This window comes from Mirounga leonina, unplaced genomic scaffold (assembly GCF_011800145.1).
Source record: "Mirounga leonina isolate KUSES-001 unplaced genomic scaffold, KU_Mleo_1.0 Mir_250, whole genome shotgun sequence".
Taxonomy (NCBI): Eukaryota; Metazoa; Chordata; class Mammalia; order Carnivora; family Phocidae; genus Mirounga; species Mirounga leonina.
In genome coordinates, this window is record NW_023270635.1 from 68,661 (window position 1) to 95,787 (window position 27,127).

The window sequence follows — 27,127 nt, forward strand, 5'->3', positions numbered from 1 at the left end:
CATTTAGTACAGTCCAGTTAAAAAGTAAGTAGGATCAGGGCACCTGGGTGGCTCAGTCGTTAAGCGTCTGCCTTCAGCTCAGGTCATGATCCCAGGGTCCTGGGATCGAGCCCCACAACGGGCTCCCTGCTCAGCAGGAAGCCTGCTTCTCCCTCTCCCACTCCCCTTGCTGGTGTTCCCTCTCTCACTGTGTCTCTCTCTGTCAAAAAATGAATAAAATCTTTAAAAAAAAAAAAAGTAAGTAGGATCATATCTAACTCTGCCCCAAACCCTCCAGTATCTTTCCACACTCCTCAGAGAGGGACCAAAATCTATTCAGTGGCCGACAAGGCCCTATGTCATCTGACCCCCAGGCCCCTCATTCTGCTCCACTTCTTGTCATTCCTCAAACATGCTGCACATACTCCCACCTCGGGGGCCTTTGCACTTATGGTTCCCCTGCCTGGAAACTCTCTTCCTCCACATACCCACATAACCTGCTCCCTCACCTCCTTCAGTCTTTATTAAAATGTTTCTTCTTGGTGAGGCTTCCTTCAGCCTCCCTACTTAAACTCAATCCCCCTGACACTTTTAACATCCAGCTCTGCTTCTTTTGTCTCCGTAGCACTTAGCATCTAAGATAGCATATACTTGTTCACTTTCTGTCTTCTCCAACAAGAACAGGGATTTTTGTCCATTGATTGTTAAATCCCCAGTACCCAGAACCGTGTCTGGCACGTGGCAGATCCTAGAAAAGATCTGTCGAATGAATGATGAATGATCGGATGAATGGATGGATGGATGGACGGATGCGTGGATAAATCGCCATTACTATTATCGTTAGATCCTATCCAGCTAGCTTTAGGAGCCCAGCATTCCTGTTATCACAGACTGTTTCTCTCACGTCCATTCCAGATACCCCGGAGCACTGGGCTGTGTGTGGGACCTCTTCAAGCTCCACCATTTAGACAATCATTCCATGTGTTTTTCTTGCCCGGAGCTGCTGCCCTTAGAGACTCAGATTTGGACACCATGTCAATCAGCCACCCCCTGAGCCAGGCAGGGCCAGATCCACAAGGAAGCCCGGGGAGAGGCCTGAGGGCTGGAGCAGGGGCACCGGGCCAGCAGCTGCTGGCGGTGATGGGTCAGCGGTATCAAAGACAATGATGGTGACAAAGCAGGTGGTGGGGAGGCAAAAAGTCCCACTTCCTGTGCATTGATTGGGAATTTAATGAAAACAATCATTCACTTTTGGGCTCCATCGCAGGAGCAGGTGTGCTGACTGGCAGTGGGGCATGTACCAGCTGTCCTGGAGCTGGCTTTCTGGCTTTTGCTTTACAAAAGCCCTCTCTGTTGGAACTTGGAAATTGCCCAGGAAGGGGAAGTGATTTGAACCTTCTCCAAGTGCACTCCAGATGGACAGGGCGGAGGGGTGGGGACTGGCACAGGGCATGCGTTCTGACTTGAAAGGGAATCAGTGACTCCGGGCCCTGGCTTGGCCCACCTGCTGCAGACATCAGGGCGGTGAGGGGCCTGCAATCTCTCAGTGTTATCAGGAAGAAGGAAGGCAAATGTGAGTGCCTTTTAGTCCTCTCTCATTTAGGCCAGGAATCCCACGCCAGCTCCCTGAGGCCGTTTTCCAGATAGGGGCTCCCCACTTGTAACCCCCACCTCACTGCCCAGCAATATGAGGGGCCAATGAATCCTAATCGACTGTGTGAGGTCTCTTTGACACCAGTTACCCCAAGGGGGGGGGGGCAGGCTCACAGTGGGGGGGGCATCGTAACCGCTTCTCACACCTGACCTTCCTTACTTGAGAGTCCCCTCATGTATTCATGCTACAGGGTAACGGGAGTGGCTCAATTTGGCCTGTAACTCTGGAACTTTCCACCAGATGGCGCGCATACTCCCTCATTCTTTCTCCTCTGACTTCTGACCATAGAAGTTGTACAATAATAATAACAGCAGTAATAAGAATGCATTATGTCCTTATCATGTGCCAGGCACTGTGCTGAAGATTTGACACACCAGTGCTGGGTAGAGAGCCGATTGAGTGGTTCCAGATCCTGGCTATTATCTCTCACTGCCACAGGGCCCTGGGCAAGTAGGACATTTGCCTTCCCATCAGTTTCCTCATCTATAAAATTGAGATAATAACCATACCTACCCCATAGGGGTGCTGAGAGGATTAGATGGCTCAATCCATGGAAAGTCTTAGAAATTAATAAGCACTGTATAACTGATTGTTAAATAAGTCTTACTTGGCTGAGAACTCTATGGGATAGTCGATACTATTTTTCTCATTTTACCCATGAGGAAAGTGGGACTCACAGAGTTGGAGTGAGTTGCCCAAAGTTGTATTGCTTCCAGTGTTCCTGAGCCCAAAGAACCCTGATGTGCCTCCCAAATGGCAAATTTCATGAAACATGTGCCTCCCATCCTGCCACATTTCTGAAAATCTACCTAGTACAGCAGAGCACGAAGAAGGCCTGGGAGCTAAGAGGGTGAAACCCAGCCTCCTTCTCGGGAGTTGGGGAGCGGGAGAGGCTCTACCAAGTTCTGATTTATACTGGCTCTTTCAGACAACCCATCCTCCAAGCAATCCAGGAACCTGGCTGAGGAACTGGGCAAAGCTGTGGAAGTCGTGGGCAAAGGCAAGAACGGGCTCGGCTTTGGCAAAGTGGACATCACGGTGGAGAAGGAACTTCAGAAGGAGTTTGACGTTAAGAAGGCCCCAGAGTTGAAGCTGTTTTTTGAGGGCAACAGGTCGGAACCCATCAGTTGCAAAGGTAACAGCCCTGTGTGTCAAGGCAGTGCTAGCTCTGGAAACAAACACCAGCATTTCAGTGGTGTAATAGAATTACGAGTTTATTTCTTGCTCATGTAGAGCCCAGCTGGCAGCCAGAGGGTGGAGGTGGGTGGCTCAGCTCCACACAATCTTTCAAGGACCCAGGTTCCTTCCAGCTTGTGGCTCTGCCCTCCCTTAGGGCCTCTGAGCCCCCTGCCATTTTCTCTGTATCTAGCCAGCAGTTGGGTCAAGGAGGTAGAGGATCACCATTGGTGGTGCTCATGACCCAGGCTTGGAAGTGGCAAACATCACATCTCATTCCAATGACCAAAATTCTGTTACATGGCCCCACTCAACTGAAAGGCTGAGCAATATGGCCCTGATCTGTGTCCATAAGGAAAATAAAATTTTGGTGAACACACAGCTGCCTCCACCACAGCTTGCATCTCAGTTAGTGGGCCTCAGAAACACCATGAGGTGGGATAGTGAGATGCATGCCTCACAAACTGCCAGAGACCAGAGAGTGAGTTCCTAACTCCACCTCCTACCTCCTGCCCCAATCTTCTACTTTAGAATGGTTTTGACAGGGTCGCAGGCCAAGAAAAGGGACACTGGGAGATGATGAAACAGATCTGGGACAGGGTGACTACCAAACACTTGAGCTTTATCATCATCCATTTCATTCATTAACTCATTCATTCACTTATTCAATGCTTTTATTGAGAAACTACCCTGTGTCAGGCCCTATCTCGGTGTCAAGAATGCTTGAAGAATTATGTGACTCAGTGTGGCACATGGTAGGTCCTAATTTTTAAAAATGCTAGGTATACAAATGCATAAATGTGTGTAAAACTGATGCACGGATGGAACGAAACTGACAAATGCCGATGTGCCTATTACAGCCTGTTCTATGCTAGTAGAATGTTCCCATTATATGTGTGAATGACTGAATCAGGAAACTGAGATAGTCTTTTGCAGGGTCTGGCATTTAGCAAGTCTGCAATAAGCCTGTTTGAGTTTTGTTGCAAAAACTAAAGGGTCCAGAGTGAGCTACCACCTGCAGGGGCTGCAGTTCTCATAGTGGACACAAGGGGGCATGAGACACAGGCCAGACTTGCAGGGGAAGGAGCCGCAAAAGTGCCAACTTCAAGGCGGATTACGTACAAAACCAGGCAGTGCAGTGGCTCCCAAGGGGCTTGTGGGACAATGGTGGCCTGGGGGCGGGGGGGGGGGAGGGGACGTGAGGTCTGACTCATCTTTGAGGCAATAAAGGTGACAATGTGGCAACTTCCAGACTGTCTGAGCCCCTTTTGGTAGGAGCCAGTGCCCGGGACCACCTCTGCAATGCAGGAAAGCTGCATCACCGCCTCCTCCAGCAAGTCCCCTTTGACTGCCCAGATCAGGGTGCCAGCCCTCCTCTGGAGTCCCACAGCACCTATGCTTCCCCCTCAAGGCCCTCATTTCACAGAACTGATTCTGTTCTTTGTTGTCTAGTGAGAGCACAGGGCAGGAGCCAATGTCACTTCTTCTCCTGGGTCCTCGGAAGAGGCTGCCCAAACTGGCAGACACCACCTGGCTTTATATCCTTACCACATGCCTGAAGGAAGGACCATCGCTTCCCTCTTGTCAAATCTTATTTTTCTCCTCTGTGAAATGGAGATGGTGGAAATATCTCCCTCCTAGGGTTACTGACGAGGTGAAACCAGTCTGTAAGGCACAAGCCCTGACATGGATCTGAACCATTCACTGTGCTCCATCACTCTTCTGGGCCCCTTTACATATGTCACAACAACCCAGCGTGGCAGGTGCTTTTACAGATGGGAACCTGCAGAGAGAGATGGAACAACTTCCTCGAGGCCCCCCAGCTAATAAGCACTGCGACCCACAAGTGTTTTCTGCAAAGGGCCAGATAATAAATATTTTAGGGCTTAAAGCCAAGCTATCTCTTTCCCAACTACTTAACTCTGCTGATACAGTGGAAAAGCAGTCCCACATAAACCAATGGGTGTCAATAAAACTTTATTTATAAGGTCAACTGTCAGGTCAAAATTGGCCCATGGGCTGTCATTGACCAACCCCTGCTCTACATTGTGCTGCACTCAAAATAAATGGCCAAAGTGGCTCTTGTTATTATCAAACTATGAGTTTTCTGACCCTTGTGCAGTGCCTGGAACACTTAGGTTCTTCATGAATAGTTTCTGAGTTTGAATGGGATGGAACTGCAAGGACCCACTGCAGGCAGACTTGGGGTAAGGAACCAGCCCATATTTCTACTAGGCTTGCCCATCCCTCCTCCTCTTCAGTGTTACCTCCAACCAGGGAGAGAGGCAATGGGGTGCTGGGAGGGAGCCAGGGCCTGGATTTAGGACAAACACTAGTTATCAGAATTTGAGCCAGCCTTCCAATTTCTCATTTCCTAAACAGGAGAATAATGCCAGTTCTGCCAACTTGACAGGGCTTCCCTGAGCTAAGAGGGGCGACAGAGCTTTACTGGTCCCCTGCACCAGCTTTTATGAAAACCTTCCCAGGAGGCAAGTAGGGTTTAGTCCTTGTTGGGTCAAAGCTAGAGTTCTGATTCTCCTCTAGTCTCCCAAGGACTGATGATGGGAAACTTGGTCATGCCCCTCTCTCTGGAGGGAGGGAAACTCAGGTTGGCTCCAGGGCCTCAGTTAATGATGCATTCCCAGCTTGTGCTTGGAAATATGCAGTGGAGAGACAGCCCCAGTCAATCATTGACATAGCGTTCACACCTCAGTTGTTACCGCGTCCTCTGGCTCAGAGCCAAGTGCCAGGGGAGACACCTGCCCAACAGGGGCAGTGACCAATCTGCAGGCATTCAGGAACAAATTATTTGTCAAATTCAGAGCTACCTCAGCCCCACGGGGTTCAGAGGGGCAAAGAGAGCTCAGACATCCCAGAGAAGATGGCCCAAGATCAAGTTCCTTCAAGCCAGCTTATGATATGATTCATCCACCTCATTCATCCTATAATTATTTCTTGAGCACCTAGTATGAGCCAGACATTACAGGAGCTAGTGAACAAGCTAGCCAAAAATCATAATTTCAGAAAAAGATTCAGTGAAGAAAATGCAACAGGTCATAAACTAGAGAATGATAGGATTGATGGGAGGGGGGTGGTGGTGGTAAGAAAAGTCCAAACCTCAAACTAAATAAGCCAGAGGAGTTGCCCTGACCGCTGAGGAAAAGGTAGCTCAGGCAGAGGGACTGGCAGACACCAAAGCCCGGTGTGCTGGAGGATGGGGGTGTGGCTGCATTGTGGACCACAGGAGAAGTGGCACAAAATGAGATCAGAGTGATGGTTCTGATGACCTGAAATTCAAATGCATTTGGAGGAGTTTTGTTCACCTTTTTTAGTATTTTCAGGACTTTGGAACCTGTTCCTTCCAGAACACTTACAATTTTTTTTTCAGACAAATGCCTATAAGAGAAACTGTTTCCCTGCTATGTGCTTGTTTCTTCCTGAAAGATGGCTGGGAACACTGAAAATAGAAACTCAGCTTTGGGGCTGAATCCAGGAGGAGAGGGGGACTGCAGCAGGGTGGAGTGCTGTGGTCTGGGGGTGGCATGAAGCTTCCCCCACCCCTCTCTGTCCCTTGAGGCCAGGACATCATCCTTCTATGAACTTCTATGGGCCTGACTCATTGTGGCTTTTAAGATGGCCTGATCGGTATCTACTAAAGCTGAATGCAGCATCCCTATGACCAGAAATTCTACTCCTGGGCATGTACCCAACAGAAATGCATCCAACGTGCCCCCAGAGACATGCACGAAAATTAATTCTTAATAGTCCCAAACTGGAAACAACCCAAATGCTCACCAACAGAGGATGGATAAGTAAATTATAGAATATTCACACGACAGAATGCTACACAGCACATGCAACAATATGGATGAATCTCACAAACGTAACAAAGCCAGACCCCAAAACAAATACTGTGTGATTCCACTTGTGTGAAGTTCAAGAGCAGGCAGACTAATGCCTGCTGTTAGAAGTCAGAAGAGTGGTTACACTCAGGTAGGGGTGGGTGAGGGGCTGGCAGGGGGCACAATGGGACTTCTAAGAGCCTGGTAATGGTCTCTTTTGATCTGGTTGGTACTCAGGTGTGTTCATTCTGCAAAAATTCACCAAACTATACATTATAATTTGTACACCTTTCTGTATGCAAATATACTTCATTGTAAGTTTTTTATTTTTAAAAGATTTTATTTATTTATTTATTTGAGATAGAGAGTGAGAGTGAGAGAGAGAGCGAGCACAAGCAGGAGGAGCGGCAGGCAGAGGGAGAAGCAGACTCCCCACTGAGCAGGGAGCACAATGTGGGGCTCGATCCCAGGGTCCTGGGGTCATGACCTGAGCTGAAGGCAGACACCTTCACCCAGGCACCCCTCATTATAAGTTTTTTAAATGGCCTTATTAAGTTCTTAGGAAGTGTAAGCAAAGACACTGAAAATAGAGTCCTTTGCAGTCGATTTACCCACTCTCATTCATCAAGCCCCATGCAGCAATTTGTCCTGCACAGGCTGCTTGCTCTGCCTGGAAGCCTTTCGCTCTCCTTCCTTCTTCAATTCCGTTCTTCTTATTGTTGCCTACTTATTAACTCCTATGCATCCTTCAGTATTCAGCTCATAAGTGATCTCCTCCAGGAAGCCCTCCTTGCCTTCAGAGTCTAGGTCACGTATCTTTGCTACAGGCTCATTGAACTTTGCTTTTGAATACTTACTTTGGGTGTGATTATATACTTGTTTGTGTAATTACTTGACAGCTGTCCTACTCAAAAGAATGAGAGCTGCAAAACAGTGGGACTGTGTTTGCTTCTGCTCACCATTATATCCCCAGGACCAAGCACAGTACTTGATAACATAATAGGTACTCAGTACATATTTGTCAAATGAGTGAATGAGTGAAGGAATGAATGATGAATGAAGGAATAAAGTCCTATAGATGTAGTCCAAAGCTACTCACAATAAACATTGCTTTATCTCAAAAATTCAGTTTAAATCCTCCATTCTATTCTATAGCAGTCTTTGATAGAAAATAATATTTTACATTATCTACCATCATGTGGAATTGATGATCCTAACAAACACATGTCCATCTGTAGCCTAATGTAATTCTAGCACACTGTTACATCTCCCCAGATATGGTATATCTTTCCCAATTTTAAAAGCTAAGATTTTTGTGTGCTTGGCACCTCCCATATGATAGCTGAGAAATGGAAGTCGGGATCTATGACCTTAGTGGACATCTGCATCTCAGCTGAGGAACTGGAAGCAGGATAATAACAGGCGATAATGGAATTTCCCCAAGGTCACAGAGCTAGCTGGTATTTTTATTTACATTTCATCCATTTATATTTTTTAAAATAAATCCACCTTCCTGTCACTTTGGAAGGGGTAGATAAGAAGACTGAGCATGCTTCCTTCTGGGTTTAATTCCGAGGTTCACTAGTGGGTGGCTATTGGCAAGTCTAACCTCAATTTCCTCATCTGCAAAATGGGGAGAATAAGAATATCCCATAGGGTAGGGTTGTTGCAGGGATGTAATATATGCAAATGGCTTAGCACAATGCCTTGTCCTTGGTAAGTGGTCCGTGAAATTAGCTGCTGCTGTTAATGTTCATGCCTTGGGGCTGGAGCGGGAAGGAGTGGAAGGACTGACCTTGGCCTTCAATGGGTGGGAACCCAAGACCAGAGGCTTCTGCTCATTAAACTTGGAGAAAACAGGCCTTGGTCCAATTCAAGAGGAAACTGCTATGGGATCCATTTAACTGTCTCTCTCTCTCTAGGAGTGGTTGAATCTACTGCCTTGGTCGTTTGGCTGAGAAGACAAATTAGCCAGAAAGCATTTTTGTTCAATAACACCCAGCAGGTGGTAGAGTTTGTGAACTCTAGGCCTTTGGTCATCATTGGCTTCTTCCAGGTACTGGGGTCAAGAGGTGGGAGGTGGCTTTTTGACTGGTGAGGAGTCCTGTGTCTGGGTGGGGGTGGGGTAAGGAGAGGTCTTCATTTGGGTTAATACCATACCCATTCTTCCTTTTCCAATGAGCTGGTTTTCCAAGTAAATGCAGTGTTAAAATGAAGAAGGAAAAGAATGGAAGGTGACGTGGTAGGAGAAGCTAACCAGAAAGGTGGACAGGAATGCAGAGAGAGGAGAGGAGATTGACGTTTATTAAATTGGTTTTGATAGTATAACTGATCTTGTGGAGGTCCATTTAAAATATCGCTGAATAATAAATAATTTGCAAATCGCTTTTCCTTGTGGAGAATGAGTTTCTTATATATCTTTACTCATTTCCTGTAACTTGGACGGCTCCTCCCTTCCCCCAGCGGAAGTCAGAACTTTGGCATTATATTTTTACACAGGGAGTGTATGTACCTCTTTCTGTCTCATCTCACTTTTTGACAGCCCCAATTTTCTTTCAAGTTATAGAATGAAGGCTGTGACTACAGCCATATCTTGATACCAAGTTTATATTTGGTGATCCATGTGGTCAAACCAGCTGCCTTTTCTGAAAGCAATTAAGGAATAAATGTTTAAAAGTCTCAACCTGTGTGTTAGAACAGCCTTACTCTAGATACTTGGAAAGAGTTGGATTTATCAATTCTTTTCATTAATCTCTGTGGATTTGCCTATTTTGGCTTTAGTCATAGCCACAGAAGTATTCTGAGTATGTAACATTCATGAAAGGGGACTTAGGGAACCCAGGAAAACCCTAGAACTTGGAAAGGTGAGGAGATAAATTGGTCACCATTTCCACCTTGACCTTAAATAAGCCAGACGTTTTGCTTTCTACCAAAACCTCACCAAACATCCTTCCCCAAACAGGATTTAGAGGACGAAGTAGCAGAGTTGTTCTATGATATGATCAAAGACTTCCCAGAACTAACGTTTGGAGTGATATCAATTAGCAATGCTATTGGACGTTTCCACGTCATCCTTGACAGTGTTCTGGTGTTCAAAAAGGTAAGACTTGGATTTTATTGCTAGTGAAGGCTCTCCAGCTCAAAATAGTGGACTATGCATGTATCTACAGGCTTTGGGTACAAATTCTGGTTCTGCCACTTGTGAGCTAAGTGGCATTGGACTAGGCAGCTTTTGTGAGATCACAGTCTCCCAGAGTTTCTCTGGCCTTTCTAGACATCTTCCATTGTTAGCTCCTCCTCCTTTTCTGAACCAGTAAATGCCATTCATTAAGGCTCAGTCCTCTGCCCTGTGTTTTCTTCTGGTCCCTGCTCTCTCACCCACCCTCCATCAGCAATTACCACCCATACACCCATGACTTACAAATCTCCCATTTCCAGCCAGACTGCTCTATCTCCAGACTTTCATATCCATTACAGATGTCTCAACATGACCAAGCCTAACATCATAACCTCCCCTCCAAATCCTCTTTCAGTGTTTTTTCTTTTTCTCTCAATGAATGGTGTCATCATTTCTCCAATGTCCCATCTGAGCAAAGCCAGAATACCATTATACTAACCCCTCCCTCTTCTCCATCCTTCACAACCAGTCCATCACCCCAAACCTATTGGTTTTAAATCCAAACTATCCTTGAGTCTATTTCTCCTGCTACCATCCTAAGTCAAGTGACCATCATCTCCCATAGCTTAATGCAACATCTACCCAACTGGTCTACCACATTCTCTCTTATCCCCTAAAGAGTAATCTTTCCAAAACTCAAAAGTGATGGCCACCTACCTCCTTCCCACCAAAAGCCCTTTAATGGCTTCCTATTATTCTTAGGATAAAGACTCAAGTCCCTAACAAGGCCCACAAGGCCTTCCTCAGTCTAGCCTCTATTACACTTCTTCCTTCTCTCCCTCTCTGGGATCTGAGAATAGATCATCCGAGCTGTCTAATAGGGCAGCTACTAGTCACATATGACTATTTACATTAAAACTAATTAAATTAACATTTTAGCTCCTCAATCAAACTAGCTACATGTGGATAGTGGCTACTATATTGGACAGCATAGATTTACAGAGCATTTCCATCATCACAGAAAGTTCTATTGAACAGTGTACTCTAGAAACTGTAGGCTGGTTCCTGGAACATGCCTTACTCCCTCACCACACAAAGCCAAATCCTTACAATAATCATGTTATTTATAGATATGGCTTAGAGAGGTTAGGTTACTTGCCCAGGGCCACATAGGAGGTGGGTAAAGTGATACCCAGACCTGCTTAAGACTGTGAACCACTTCATTTTTACTTGGGCTCTTAGAATTAATTATAAGGTTTTAAGTTGAGAATAAATTAACCTGATTTGTGTCTGGGAATGGGACAGCACAGAGTCCCAAAGGAGATCCAAATACATATGGAAATCTAGTATATGATAAAGATGATATTTTAGATCAGTAGGGAAAATATGTTATTCAAAGACTAGTGTTGAGAGGATTGGGTAGCCATCTAGAAAAAAAAAAAATAAAGCTAAATCGATATATCCTCCTTCCACAGAGTTGAATCGAAGACTGATTTCCGATTTAAAAATATAACAAAGAAACAACAGGGGACTTTGCTTTCTAAACTTGGAACTGGAAAGTCCTTTTATAAAGCATGACAAAAACCCCAGAAACTATGAAAAGAAATACTGATAAATTTGGACCACATAAAAAGTTAAAAGTTCCACAGAATAAACCTCATCACAATATCAAAAACCAAAGAGCAAACTTGAAAAATGCACTTAGGACAGAGTCAGTCTATTTTAATGGTTAAGAGCATGAGCTCTAGAGTCAGACCACTGGGTTGGAATCTTGGCTCCCCCTCTCACTCACTTAGCAACCTTGGGCAAGTCACTTCACTTTTCTGTGCCTTGATGTCCTCAACTGTATAATGCGAGAAATAATGATTCATAACTCAGTGGAATATTATGAGGATTAAATGAGTTCTTGCATATAACATATTTAGAACTGTGGTTGGTACAATATGAGCTCTCCATAAGTCGGATTAACATTATCAGACTATTGTCATGACCAGAAAAGAGTTTCAGCTTTGTCCAAAGGACAACAGGGGCTATGAAGTATTTGAGCAAGACAATGACATGAGTTGCTTTCTAAGAGCATCACTCTGGCTAAAGGTGGGGGGTGGGTTGGAGGGAAACAAGGGGAGAAACTGGAAGACCATTAGGCAGATTTTGCAGGAGTCCAGGAAAGAGGTTTGGACTAGAGGGTAGGCTCTGTGAAGGTGAAGAGAAACAGACAGCATAGGGAGAAATCAGCCGGAGAGAGCTACGTCTTTGTTCTCCTTCTCCCACAGATTTTGATCCCGAGCTACAGAGAATTATTTCCTTCCCTGTGTTAATCCCAGTCCTTCTGAGAAGCAGTCATCAAGCAGGATTAGACATGCAAAAGATTAGGGGGAATGCTTGTGAAAGGAAACAGAGGGAGCTGGGGGAGACTCATCAGGCCACTATGTAGGTCTGACCCTTTGGAAGGAAGGAAGGTCCCCTGCCTGCAGAGAAGTTCTAAGAAAGCTGGTCAACGTCACCTACCAGAGAAGTCCTGCATCTCCCAGAAATGGGCTTGCCTTAGTATCACTGACACAGGGTCATTGGTTAGGAGCAGTGTGTAAGAAACTGCATCAGCACAACTATTTGGATGGATTTCAAAACGAAGCAACTGGCTACCCATTGACCATACTCCCTGCTTTGTAGATTGGAGATTTTCACAGCTGCCACAGACCCATATTTCACTCACAGGCTAATCCGCCAGGCTGTTCATATTTACCAAGTACCTAGATTATGGATTACACTCGTCACTATGGTGTTCTCCTTTTGTCCATGGGGAAAATTGTGCTATTTATATTTATTAAGTGTCTACATTATGGAAGCTACTACCCTCCAATACTTTTCTCCTTTTGTCCAAGGGAAAAATTGTGAAACGCGAGGAGCTTATTAATGACATTACCAACAAACATGTCCTCAATCAAGTCATAAAAGAGCACCTCACAGATTTTGTTATTGAATACAACACCGAGGTCAGTGAGCCAAAGGGTCCCTGGGAGAAGGGTAGGTGGGGCAGCTGTGTGCATGGATGACCTGTTTCCCTGGTAATTTCAGAACAAGGACCTGATTTATGAATTGCACATCCTGAATCACATGCTGCTCTTCGCCTCCAAAAGCTCGGAGTCATTTGGTATGATAATGCAGCATTATAAGTTGGCATCAAAGGAATTTACAAACAAGGTTTGTGGAAAGTGCTATTGCCCTTGTTGGATGGGTATCCAGGACCCACAGACGCTAATGTCATTTGCCTGCCCTGCTGATTGTAAATCGAGCCCAGGATGATTTGTATATCCATTTGCATACCAGTTTCCTTATTTGCATATTGATGCTACATATTATTTCCTACTTAATTTTAAACCAGGCTTCCTCCCTTCTTCCTGCCCAGTGTCTCTTCCTTTTTTTTTGCCATACCTATGCTTCTTCTTTCCTCATCTCTTTGGGTTTTTTGTTTGTTTTTTAAGATCTTATTTATTTGACAGAGAGAGACACAGCAAGAGAGGGAACACAAGCAGGGGGAGTGGGAGAGGGAGAAGCAGGCTTCTCACTGAGCAGGGAGCTCGATGCGGGGCTGATCCCAGGACCCTGGGATCATGACCTGAGCCGAAGGCAGATGCTTAACGACTGAGCCACCCAAGCGCCCCTTTCCTCATCTTTTTGAAAAGTCTACTATGGGAACATGGATAGTTTGGCTGCTTTCTTGATGGACGATGATCTAGCAGGAGTGAGGGGCTGTAGTATGGGTGGTCTTTGGCCTGGACGTGAGGGGGAGGCGAGAACACCCCTGCCTGAGGTCAAGGAGTCTGAACAGCCTGCAGGTATGAAGCAGCACAGGTTGTCTGATGAGTAACTGCTGAGACAAAAGGCTTTAGCATTGCACAGACCTGGTTCAAATTCTCTTCCTCTTAGAAGCCATTTTGTTCGTGAGTTTCTTAGCCACTGAGTTTCAGTGTAAAATGGAGAACTTCATGGAAGAAGTAGAGGTGTCACAGGTAAAGCAATGAGCAAATGTACAGTGAACAGTGCTATCACCGTTAGAAACAAATCTGTTTTTCTCAAGCACCATACCTATCCTATATGTACCACCACCTGGACTATGGGGGGAATTTACTTCACTTTTCTCTTTATTTTTTGTAAAAAGTACAGTAATGGCAGATTATTTTCCTTTTGATGAAAATTACTCTAAAATTCAAATGAAACAATTAAAAACTTTGAAACCCAAAATAAACACACAGTAAAGCCACTAGGGTGTGAACATAGTTAATGTTCGTGCTACATCCCACCACACTATTCTCCAGGGAGTTTGTTCCAATTACAGAAATACCTCTTGTAAATAAATTTCCTGGTTTATTCAATTTTAAATTTTTGATGTAATTCAGCTGATCACGATCTGATTGCTTCCGTCTATTTCTCTTATAGTAGTCAATATGGAGACATATTTCTTCCAGATTATTATTTTTTTATTTAACTCTTTAATCTAGGTGGAGTTTGTTTGGGCATACATTGTGAGATAAGGTTCTAAAATAGCCTTTACCCCAACTATCTACCTTCCTGAATGCCATTTGATTGTAATCAATTTTAGAGCCAAAGATAAATGGATGAATATTATTCAGACAGGTCATTCCCCTATATCTTATCTTGTTCATGGCTAGTCAATACTAGTTGAAAGTATACAAGGACGGTTCTAATGCTTTGCTTTGTTTTCCACTCCACAGCAGAGGGAGGAGCATTGGGCACATAATAGGGCCCTTAATATTTCGACAGATGAATGACCTGAGAGTATCAGTGTTTGCTGTGGCCTCCCTGCTTCCCCTCTTGCTTCTTCTCTGTAACCAGAGTCATCTTTTAAAAATTATCGTAGCACTTTCTGGCTCTCACTATTCTTTAGTGGTCTTCCATCTTATTCAGATAAAAGCCAGCCTCCTTACTGGAGCTCTGATCTCATCTCACACATCTCTAACTTTGTCGCCCTTGATTCTCCCTCATGGTGCTGAAGCCACACTGGTCTTTCCTTAGAATCTGTGGATGCAGATTCTAAGCATTGACAGTTTCCACTGCCTGATTCATGTTCCCCTGACTTGTTACCTCATCACCCAGGTCCCAGCTAAAATGTCACCTCCTCAGATACTCCTGACCTTCCTACCTAACAACGGGCTCTGACCTCACTCCACCTGTATGGTCATTCTCTATCATGGTGCTCTGTTTTACTGTCTAATTGACACTCATTGCTATCTGAATTTATTAATTTTTTACTCCTTTGTTGCCTGTCTTTTCCACTAGAATATAAACTCCATGAGGGCAGATCTTATCTGCCTTGGGCAGTTTATATCCCCAGTGCTTAGCAAAATGCCTAGTAGGCACTCTGCGAATATTTGTTGAATGATGAGTGAATGAAGTCATGAATTTCCTTGACAGAAGAATAATCTAGAATAATAATGAGCTGACATGTATTGAGCATTTTTACCTCCCAGTTACTGAACCAAGCCTTTATACACATTGTCCTGTTTAATTCTCTCAGCGACCCTATAAGGTGGATACTCTTATAATCACCACATTACAGGTAAGGAAACAGGCACAGAGAGGGTCTGTTACTGTTTTGCCCAAGGACCTTGATGAAAGCTCAGGACACCTCCTGACTTCCTGTGGTTGTGTGGATGGTACCCTGCACAAGGATGGTGAAACCAGGCTGGTGGCCAATCCCTGTCTGTGCCCTGGGGCACAGGGCTGCCCCTACCTGATGGAAAGGAGCCTCTTTGTTCTGTCTTTCAAATGCAAATAGCCATAGACCCTGCTATTCGCATTCCCTTAGTGCTCTCCCAAGGTTTCCCAAGTTTCTCTCCCTCAGTAAGGGATTCCTTAGCTAATTTCAATCTTTACCCTTTTCATGACCTCCAATCCCAGAGAGACTCAGGTTTTATTTTATTTGGTAGATCCTTTTCATCTTTGTGGATGCAGATGAACGCAGAAACGGAAATATCTTCAAATACTTCAGGATTACAGAGGTTAATATGCCATGTGTCCAAATCCTAAACTTAAGCTCTGATGCAAGGTACAAAATGCCTTATGAGGAGATAACCTATGAAAATCTCAAGAAATTTGGCCGCAGCTTCCTGAATAGAAGTGCCAAGGTACGTTTGTTTTTAGACAAAGTTTACTCAGAACCTCAAAATTTCATAATTTTGCTGGCTTTGGTCATCTGAATGGGGAGGCAGAATCTCATGGTTCAAAGTGGGGAAATACCTATATCTCTCCATCTCCAATTTTTTCAACGTTTGACCTGTCTTGACCCTATAATTCCACCATTAATTCTTTATTTTGAAAGGCATTTCCTTTGCAGGAACTCCCAACTGAAATGCAGGAGCTCCCAGGGCCAACATTCTCTGAAAGAAGACACTTTTCCTCCTTCCTTTGAAGGATAGATAGATTTTTGGGGAGAGGAGATAGGGTGGTGAGGTATTAAGCAATCAGGATTTAGCCTCAAAGGTTTCATGTACCTCTTATTGGGAGATTAGAAAGGAGCCTGTTTTGCTAAAAGGGAGGAGAGGCTGTAGAAGGATCAGACATAACACAGTATCTCCTGTTCATGTAGCACTTATAATGTCCCCCAGTCACCCTGCTGAATTAGATGGCCATATTTTTTATTTTCCAAATGGGACCACTTTTGAGACTAATGGGGGGGGGGGTGCATTCTTTAAAAGTATTCTGGAACAACAGGAATAAATTGGAACTTTCCAAGCAAATCAGAATATTTGGTCACCTTCCCTCTGAGGATTCCCATTACCTTCTGTCCATTCCTGTACAGATACTCCTTCTCAAGTGAAAGCCATTTTTTCTCTGATGCACAACATCATCACAGGCCAGGTGGTGAGGCTGGTATCTTCCATGTCATTTCTCCTCCTCCTCCCTTCAAAACCCCAGATCCCATGCATTTGGACTTTAGATCGCCTGCTCCCTCCCTCCATTTCTGTCCTCTAGTCCTGTCCCTTTCACTGTCGGGGGACTTAAGTTCCTCATTGCAGACTTGCCCTCCATCTCTTCTCTGCCATCATTTCCAGAGATGCCAGTATCCAAAACCCTGGTCTCTCTCTTTTCTCATAATTGGTGTGTCCATGCCATCCCAGCCACCTGCTCTGTGGCCACACACTAGAGATGGCAGCCCCTCTGAAAATCTGACTTCAAGCTTCCCATCTTCTTAATTCTTTTTTCTAATATCCACATTGCTACAATTCTTTGCCCTTCTCATGGCCTCCAATCTCCTGATCCCCTTTCACAATCTCTTTTCTGCCTTCCTTCATGAACTTGGGATTCCACGGTTCACAACTCTGCTGATGATTCCCTTAACTTCCTTATTCCTTTATCCACCTTCTACCTTCTTTACACCCTGTAGAATTTACAAGGCAAAACCACAACTCTGGTTGAACTGACTTAATGTCCCTACTTCTTCCAGGCCAATGCTGGAGAAAAAGAACACTACCATGAGGCAGGCTGGCCTCATAGAATCACAAACCTCCCATGGGCTCTCTGAAATGTCCTGACATTTCTGTATAAATTTCTCTTAGTGTGTTCATTCTCTGAATCTCTGAGTCTTTGTCCTCATACCCCATTCCTATTCCAGTCTCAGCTGAGTACAAGACCATGTATCATTAAGACAGGGGCCCCTCATTTTCCATCACCACATCTACAAACCTACCTGGAGCTCTACCTCAGGAGGTGTCTGTCTCCTCCTCCCATGCTCTTGCAATAGAGATGACACTTCACATGACTTACAAGATGTCACATGCCTGATCTGGCCCATTTCTAATTTCCATCATTTCCCATCTCCCATGCCCAGCCTCCACCCTCCTTTATGCTCCCTCAGAAAGAATCTTCCCTTCTAGAGGCTGGTGTGGGGATGAGGGAAGTATTATTGTAAATCTGAGTTAACTGGATAAAGAACAGAGAGCAGGAATGAGGAGTGGGGAAGGCCCTCCAGGCAGAGGAATGGCATAAACAAAAGCCTGAGGTGGAAGAAGGCTAGCCCTTTGGGTAAACAGAAGATCAGTATGGTTGAAGAAAGCAAGGAAAGAATGGTAATGAGCTTGGTGAGGCTGGTAGGAGCCAAAGTGTGATAAAGGCTTTATAGGTCATGTAAATTATCTTGGGTTTGATTCTGGGAGTAATTGGGAACAGCTAAATTTTGGGGGGAGGGAGGGACAAACCAGTTAAGATGTTGAAGACATGAACCCCACTCTGGAATTCATCCCAGTTTGAAGCCCTGCCTCCTCCCCAACCCTCTGATCTCAATTTGCCCTGAATAATCCGGTCTGGACATCAAGCATTTCAAACTCTTTCCCAAGGTGGTTATAAGAACAAGAGAAAATTTTCCATTGTTTCCTGTCAGGGCAGAGAGCCCCAAATGCCAACCCCTTTCTGGAGACTGTTAGACCTCTCAAATTTGCTTCCTAGAAACATCAATCCACTGAAGACATTCCAAAATATTGGGACCAGGGGCCAGTTAAGCAGCTCGTTGGGAAGAACTTCAACATAGTGGTCTTTGACAAGGAAAGGGATGTATTTGTGATGTTCTGTAAGTATCTCTGCAGAGGCCATAGAAGGCAATGGCCCAGACATTACTCTTCAAGTGCTGCTCCTGAATTCTAGGGCCTCCAAATCTCCAAAATCTATCAAAGCATCATGCCAAGGATGGTCTTCAAACATCCAAAGAGTTTGGATCAAGATGCTATCAGCTACAATGCAACTCTCCCCGAAAATCTAATTCTTGGAACATACCTTCCATATAATCCAGTCCTGTGGCTTTTATAGCAATAATAATGCTGATGGCTAACAATGATTTGATGCTATGGTATACCAGGCCTTTTGCTAAGCCATTCTATACTTTATCTCATTTAATCCTCACAACATGCTTTTGAAAGTAGCTACTATTATTGCTCCCACTTTGCACAGGACTAAACAGAGTCTCAGGGAGGTGAAGAAACTTCCAAAGTCAGGCAGCAAGTAAGTGCTGCAACTGGGATTGGATCCTGGGCAGCCTAACCCCAGTGCCTCGGCTGGTCACTGCTGTAAAGAATGGCAGTTCTGGCTTTATGTAACTTATCAAACGGCCCATATTTAACCTACCTGAGTTGGTGTGGCCAAGCCGGAGACTCAAATCATGCAGGTAAAGGGCTTAGCAGTGTCTGGCATATTGCAAGTACTTGATAAATGACAGCTATTATTATTCCTACTGTTGTAATTATTTCCAGTACTTGCCTAAGAACTATTGCCCTTTCTCTGCTGTTTCTGATTTGCACATGAGAGTCATAGCCAGGGACCTCTTTCCCACCCTGAGACACAGAGAAGGATAATGCTGAAGTTACTTCAGACATCTCTTGTATTTTACCATTTATCGAGCACTGACATGAAGCCAGGCATGAGTTGGCTGTGTACACACCTGCTCTTATTTCCTCCTCAAAACAAGCCTCTTAGGAAGGTCCAGTGTATTTCCCCATGATACAAATCAAGGAACTTAGCCTCGGAAAGATTAATTACCTTACCTCAAGTCACACAGTAAATCACTTGAAGGCAAAAAGTTCAAATCAAGCTCTGATGTCATTCCTTCCTGAGGGCTGCACTGCATCATGCAGGCCTTTAAAAATCTCATTGAAATGGACTCTCATCTACAGGGCGAGGTGTTTAAAGTTCATGTGGTTGAATAACCATGATCTGTTGCCTTTAAGTGAGAGGCAGGGCAGCTTTTCTATACTTAACTGACACCAGAGCTAGGAGAATGCCCATTTGGTTCTGGTAAAAGGCAAAAGGAGCCTCATTTTCTTGGAAGTAGGCTTGTCAGATTGGCCCCCTGGGACTGCGACCATTATGCCCCCTCCTGCCCCAACCCAGGCCCATCCTGCTCCAAGGGAGCTGCGGGGAGAACAGATGGTCATGGAAGTATTTGGTTTCTAAATGGAGGGATGATCATCCAAATGTAGAGTGTCGGGGCCCTCGAGGCCACCCCTCCCACAGAGCCAGAAACTTTAAGGGGATGATGAGCAGGGAAGGTTAGAGCTGGTCCCCGATTCTCTCCAGAGGGCTAGGTGCCTGGGCCTGACTCAAAGCTAAAGGACTGGCCCCTAGAGGCTATAAGGCAGTGTGGTATAATGGTCACCAGTCAAAGCAGCCTGACCTCAAATCCCACTTCCTCTGCTTAATTACCTGGGTGACCTTGGGCTGTGAGCTTAACCTCTGTTGAAAAACTCTTGTGCCCTCTCTCTCTCTCTCTCTCTCACACACACACACACACACACACACACACACACGATTTCTGGCAGAACATGAGGAATCGTCTAGTGTAATGTTTTTTCCTTCAACTGGAGTGGAAAGCCATGTTAAAAAAAAAACAGAAGAGGGCGCCTGGGTGGCTCGGTTAGTTGAGCGACGGCCTTCGGCTCAGGTCATGATCCTGGAGTCCCAGGATCGAGTCCCGCATCGGGCTCCCTGCTCGGCAGGGAGTCTGCTTCTCCCTCTGACCCTCCCCCCTCTCATGTGCTCTCTCTCTCTCTCATTCTGTCTCAAATAAATAAATAAAATCTTTAAAAAAAAAAAAAAAAAAACAGAAGAAAATGTCCCAGCATGCTCAAAGTGTTAGTGGCTGGGTAGCGGGGACAAGATTATTTTTTCTTCTAATTTATTTAATAATGACCAGGTACTGTGGTTGAAATGTAAAATAAGGTAATATACTATTCAAAGAAAGACGGAATGCAATTTGCAAAATAGCAGGACCATTAGTAGAACACGGTGACAGTGTTTCTGGGGTAGCGCTGGCTTTCAGTCTTTATTAGTGTGAGCTTGCACAACATCCCTTCTCTTCCAGATGCACCCTGGTCGGAAAAGTGTAAGGCACTGTTCCCAGTGTTGGAGGAATTGGGCAAAAAGTATCAAAACCACTCGACAGTCACCATTGCCAAGATGGACATCACGGCAAATGACATTCAGCTGATGTACCTAGACCGGTACCCCTTCTTCAGGCTCTTCCCCACTGACTCTCAACAAGTGAGGGGCTCTTGGGACCCACATACCTGAAAATATCATCATGTCATTATCATGGACCCAGTTTCTCCTGATCTCCAGCTCTGCCTTCTACCAAATCAACTTCATTCTCAGCTCCAGCCCCCATTATCCTCTCGTGTTCAATTTGAAGAGTGTTTTCCATTAGCTTCCCCCAAAGTCCCAAGACTCCCTAGAATTGGGTCCAGCTTGGGTCAGCTGTTCTTCCCTGACCCAGGCATTGTTATAGGAAGATGTGGGTGTCTTGATGAGTCAGGCCTGGTTCCCTCTGGTACTGGGGCTGAGCTCTACCCAGACTCTATGGAATAAGATGGGGGTGGGGAACTCCACGTGAATCTTGGGGGTGGGGTGCTACGAGAAGAAGGAAGAACACATGATAGAAAAACAGGTCAATGTCTTTTACATACCAGTATCACAATCACCAAGCTTTGCCAGTGTCATGGAACATACTCTCTGTGCTGCTTTGGCACGTGGGGAAGGGTGTCCATCAAAGCACTGCAAGCAAAGGTTCCTGCCCCAAGAAGAGTATGACTGAGAGTGGAAGAGAAGTCATGATGTGGGCCCACTTCCACTTGCAACTGGAATTGAAGGGGACAGATTCTGGAGCACAGATATTCCATGCAGACATGGAATTTTAAAGAATGCTGACGATTTAAATCAGATTAGCAGAGGGGTGTGAACTATAGGCAGGAAGTATAATAGGCATGAGGAGGTGGGCAGAAGGGTGGCCACAGCCCTGTGAAGGAGAGGCCATCCTTCTGGTATAAAACATGCACGTGGGGGAGTTGTGGAAAATGAGGCTGGGTTGAGAGGGTGGAGCTGTCACAGATCTCCCGTTATCTGAAAAGGAGTGTAGACAACCAGTGGGCAGTAAGCAGCTTCATAATCTTCTTAAAGACTAAAAGATGAAAGGGAACTAGGGATGGCTAAGCAATGATCATGTATCAGAAGCTTTGTAAAATAATAACTAGTCATAATAATAATAATAACTGTATGTAGTGCTCACTGTGAGTCGGGTACTGTTTTAAGTGCTTTTCATATAGTAACTCATTAAATTCTCATAATAACATATGTCGTAGGTAATATCATCTTTACATTCCAGATAGCGAAACTGAGTCATAGAGAGGTTACACAGGGTTTGAGCCCTGACAGTGTGGCTCTGAGGTCCATGCTCTGAACCTATGATGGAGGAATTTTTATTACCCTTATGTTAGAGCCATGCTAATGGAGGCTCGGAGAGGCTAAGGAATCTGCTCATTGTACTCAGGTTGTTAGGAATTTGACCCTGGATTTAACTTATGTAGCAATCCCTGAATATTTTGCAGGAAGAAGCTACCATTTTGACCTTGTTCTGTTTTCTTCCTAGGCTGTACTGTATACAGGAGAACACACCCTGATAGGCTTTTCTGACTTCCTGGAAAGTCAAATCAAGATCAGGATTGAGGATGAGGATGAGGTAAGGCAAAAATGGCAGTACCCAGGATTATTCTGTTCCACAAAGAATCATCAAGAACTCAAACAACTAGGGAAGAGTGTGCCAAGAGTCCCATAATCTTGTGTTCTCTGGAGCTCTCTGACGACGGGTGAACAATGACCTATACTGAATGACTTTATTTCAAGGGCACTTACTACAAGGAAGCAGAAATAGCAGACTTTAGAAACAGACGGAAAGACTGTAAGGTCTCCTAAGGCTGCTTCCCTGGGTCCACCGTTCCCGAGTTGGTAACCAGATGTCTTGATGGATCCAGCTCTTTGGCATTATTTTCCTGATGGATGGGATAACCATCCCCATTCTCTCCGAATCCCCAATCCCATTCATGCCTCAGTGAGGCCATCTGTAGGAAGGTGCCATCTATATTAGTTAGGACCCTTTCAGTTGCAAATGTCAGAAACAATACTCTTTGGTTTAAGCAATAATGGGAACTTCATCCACATAACTGGTAAGAACATCAGGCACAGGTGGATCCAGGAGCTCAAACTCATTTTCTGTCTATCCATCTCTGCTTTCCTCTATGTTGGCTTTATTCCCAAGCAGTCACTTCCCCATGGGGGATCAAAGATGGCCCCACAGGTTTAAGCTAATACCCTCCCAGCTTAGGAAGCAAGCACCCGGGGTGCCTGGGTGGGTCAGTCGGCTAAGTGTCTGCCTTCTGTTAGGGTCATAATCCCGGGGTCCTGGGATCGAGCCCCGCTTCGGGCTCCCTGCTCATCGGAGAGCCTACTTCTCCCTCTGCCTGCCTCTCCCCCTGCTGTGGGTGGTGGTCTCTCTCTCTCTCCCTCTCTCTGTAAAAAAAAAAAAAAAAAGAGAGAGAGAAAGAAAAAGAAAAGAAAGCAAGCACCTACTTCTTCGTAGTCCTAACAAATGTCCTGGATAGGGATTTCATGAGAGGCCTGGGTCACACGTCCAGCCCTGGAGCTAGACCTGGGGCAGCCACACGTGTGGCCTTCGAGTGGAGGAATGGGGTTTTCCAAAGGCCCTATTTCTGGAGGGGCAAAACCATGGTTGGGAACTTCTTCACCTAAGCCAAATGGGCCTTTGCATCTATGAGGATCCTCCAAGTGCCTCTCTCTGGGCATTTCCCGTAAAAGAAGGCTTGGTAATTAGAATCACAATTATCACATATTTCTTGCCTCTATTTCTTTATCCTATTTCTTCCCTCCTTCCCTTCTTTTCTTGAATAGCTGTTGTCTGTTGAGCAAAGTGAAGTGACAGAAGAGGAGGCATTACCTAAGGAAAAGAAGGTACCTTTTATCAAGGAAGAGTTACCTGACCAGAAGTTGCCTGAGCTAGAGAATGTGACTGTGCTGGAAGAGCCAGCTGGACAGAAGGAAACAGCCGAGGAGGAGGAGGAGAAGAAGAAGGTGGCTAAGCCAAAGGGACCTCCAAAACAAGGGAAGAAACCAAAAGTGAAGGAAGAACTGTAGCTTCTTCAAAGCCAAGAGCCATTTCCCAGATGCTGACATCATTTTCTAAGGGGAATCTACTCCAAAAAAATTATATATCATTGTGGTGGATGGAGGCTAGATGATTAAAAACTCCTGAATGTTTTTGGCCCTGTTCTGCTCATTGCCTTTTTCCTGATTGGAGCTACCTTAGAAGAGCCGTTTGGTCTGGAATTCATACAGGGTTGCAAGCAAAGCCATAACTGCAACAATTAATGAGTATTTACAGCATGCTGCTCAGTCATGCGATTCTCACAACTTCACTTTCATTACCCCCATTTTACATATGGGGAAACTGAGGCAAAGAGAGGTTAAGCAACTTGTCAGGATCACACAAGTTAGGAAGCCCTTGAGATATGATCCTAGGCACTCTCACCCCAGAGACTGCATTTAACCACTATGCACACACCATCTCCACTAGGTTGGAGTCCCCAGGGTGGGGACTGATTTATTTATGCTGCATTTGACACAGTAAGAAAGAGATCCAGCCCCAAACATGTCCCCAGTCTTCTATATCTCAGTAAGTGACCCACTCTCTTAAGCAGCAACGTGCTAGCATAATGCTCAAGTCCCTTCGTTTACTACTGTAAAAGTAACTCCACCAATTGGTGTGACTCCACCCACTTGCACTGACTCCACCCCTTCCATCCAGTGACATGCCCCACTTATCTCCACATGACTCCACCCACTTCTTTCCATGTGACTCCACCCACTTCCCTCCACCTCCTCCCACCATTCTCAGCCCTGGAAGTCTCCCGAATTGTGTGCTTCTACTGCCATTCTGTACCTCCCTGCCCAACACCCATCCATATTCCATAAAGTTGCTGAAATTATCTTTTAAAAAGCCATAGTCTTGAAGGCTTGCAACACCACCTGTTTTAACTCTACAATGGAATCTTTATCGCTTTTAGAATAAGATCCAGTCTGTTTTACCATGCCTTCAAGGCCTGGAAAATTCTGGCCCCACAGATCTCTTCTGCTTTTTCCTCTCTCCCTCTCATTTTCTAGGTTCCAGCCATGCTTCCTGTCTATTCTTTGAACAGTTCAAGTGCTCTCTCTCCTCATGGTTGTTACTTCTGCCTAAATGCACACGTAATACACTCCCACAGATCTTCATGCAGATGTATTTTTCATCCTTCAAACCTCAGTTCAAATGTCACCACCTCAAAGAGGCCTTCCTAGATACCAATATTTGAAAGCATCCTATTTTGCTGTGCACTAATATACTGCTTGCTTCCCCCACTGGTGGGTAAGTCCCTGGAGAGCAGATGTATCTATTTTGTTCCACTGTATTTCCAATGCCTAGAACACTGCTTGGACACACTAGATGCTCAGTAAGTAAGTATCCATAGATCAAATGAAATTTCGTATCAGGCAGCGCCCCACCTCTGAGATACATGATTTCACTGTTCATCCCAAAAGGGGGAGGTGCTGACAGTGTTACCTGGAGACACAAATTAGATTCTGTATTAGTTTCCTATTATTGCTCTGATAAATTGCCACAAATTTAGTAGCTCGAAGAAGTACCAACTTTCTTACAGCTCTGAAGGCCAGAAATCAGAAGTCAATTTCACTGAGCTAAAGTCAAGGTGTCATCAGGGTTGGTCCCCTATGGAAGAATCCCTTGACTTGCCTTTTCTAGCTTCTGGAGACTGCCTGCATTCCTTAGCTCACAGGCCTGCCCAGACAACCTTACATCACGATCCTGAACTTAAATCCTACTGCAAAGTTCCTTTTGTCATGTGAGGTACCATTCACAGCTGCTGGGGATTAGGACATAGACGTACTGGGAAGTCATCATTCAGCTGACCACAGATTTCATGCTGCTGATCTGTGATAATCATTTTGGCCAAGTGATAATAGGGCTCCTCTTGGGAAAAGAGGGGCCTATTATTTTACAGACCAAGGTCTCTACAAACCGTCTGGGCCTTTCTACTTTCCACCCGTCATGTAAGAGAAAGGCTGTTTGTACCCCTTCAGGCCTCCTGACCCAGCTCCTGGGCCTCCCTCTTCCCCCCCCAAGCCCCCTGGCCTGTCCACATCCAGATGAAGCAGGGAACAGCCTGGGGCCCTGGAACTCACCTGAGCCAGACTGCCCCAACAGGGGCAGGTGTTAGTATTCAGGACATGGTGTGAGGCTCACCTGCCTCAGCCTTCAGGCTATGTGGCTGCTAGTCAAAGGAGGGGTTCATGGGGACTGTTAAGAATAAATCACGCGGAACAGAGTCCCTGACTGGCCACCAGCCAGAGAATGCATGTGCTACCTGCAGGTCCCCCATATGTATCTGGGGCCTCAGGAAGTGGGGGCTCAGGTTGGGATAAGCAGTTATAGGTAAGTAAGGCCAATGATGACCCTTCTGTTGGGAGAGTTGTCTCCCTTGGCTCATTTTTTACCAACCCCCCCACCCTGCCCCAACACACACTACTCTCACAAAAATCCTTTCTATTCTGTTGAGCAAATTTCTCCACACCTTAGCTTCACTCCCTCAAAAAAAGACCTGAAACCACTTATCCCTCATGGCTGAGCACGGAATGCTTTTTACCCCAAGGAGCGCAACGCATCATAGAAGTAAATCTGAATAAGATAAGGGCTATAGTATGGATTTACCACGGGCTAGCTGGGTAATCTCATGGAAGCAACTCATTATTTCTGAACTACAATCTTCTTGGTAACATGTGTTGTGGCTCATTGTCTGAGACAATAAATGTAAAAGCATTCAACATAGTCTCTGACCCAAGAGAGGCACTCAGTAAGTGACAACTGTCAAGATTATTTTTTTTTAAGATTTTTATTTATTTATTCATGAGAGACAGAGAGAGAGAAAGAGGCAGAGGGAGAAGCAGGCTCCCAAGGAGCAGGGAGCCCGATGTGGGACTCGATCCCAGGACCCTGGGATCATGACCTGAGCCGAAGGCAGACGCTTAACCATCTGAGCCACCCAGGCGCCCAACTGTCAAGATTATTAAGATCAAGTTTCTTACCCATGTTTAAAAGTTAAGAGGGGAAGAGCATTCCAAGAAGATGGGAACTTTTGATAAACTGAGTAAGGTTTGTTCAGAAACAAATATTTTTTGGCTACTTTTCTGGAAGTAAGCTAAAGAAAAAAAAACAGCGATTGAATTTGGCAATGTGGATGTCTTTGGTGATCCTGATGAGCAAGGTCAACGGAGCTGGCAGTTCAGGAAGCTTACCAGAATGAATGTGAGTGGAAAGTGTGCAGATAAATCTTTTGTGAAGTTCGGCTATGAAAGGTTGGAAAACAGGATGGTGGCTGGAGGGAGTGTGGGGTCAAAGGAAGCTTTCTACAGAAGGGACTAGCAGAAAAAAATAATTAAAAAAGGAAAGAAAGAAAG

General features: G+C 45.1%; 1 protein-coding gene across 1 annotated transcript in view; it reads left to right on the forward strand.

Moving 5' to 3' along the window:
- PDILT (protein disulfide isomerase like, testis expressed) overlaps positions 1-23,840 on the forward strand; it is a 43,360-nt gene extending 19,520 nt beyond the window's left edge. Inside the window, exons 3-12 of the mRNA XM_035029518.1 lie at positions 2,562-2,768; positions 8,574-8,707; positions 9,614-9,751; positions 12,652-12,762; positions 12,845-12,970; positions 15,718-15,915; positions 18,233-18,353; positions 20,637-20,815; positions 22,197-22,286; positions 23,513-23,840. Coding sequence (XP_034885409.1) covers positions 2,562-2,768; positions 8,574-8,707; positions 9,614-9,751; positions 12,652-12,762; positions 12,845-12,970; positions 15,718-15,915; positions 18,233-18,353; positions 20,637-20,815; positions 22,197-22,286; positions 23,513-23,755 — 1,547 coding nt within the window. The 3' untranslated portion in view covers positions 23,756-23,840. The remainder of the gene's footprint in view (positions 1-2,561; positions 2,769-8,573; positions 8,708-9,613; positions 9,752-12,651; positions 12,763-12,844; positions 12,971-15,717; positions 15,916-18,232; positions 18,354-20,636; positions 20,816-22,196; positions 22,287-23,512) is intronic.
- Positions 23,841-27,127: the final 3,287 nt, after the last annotated feature.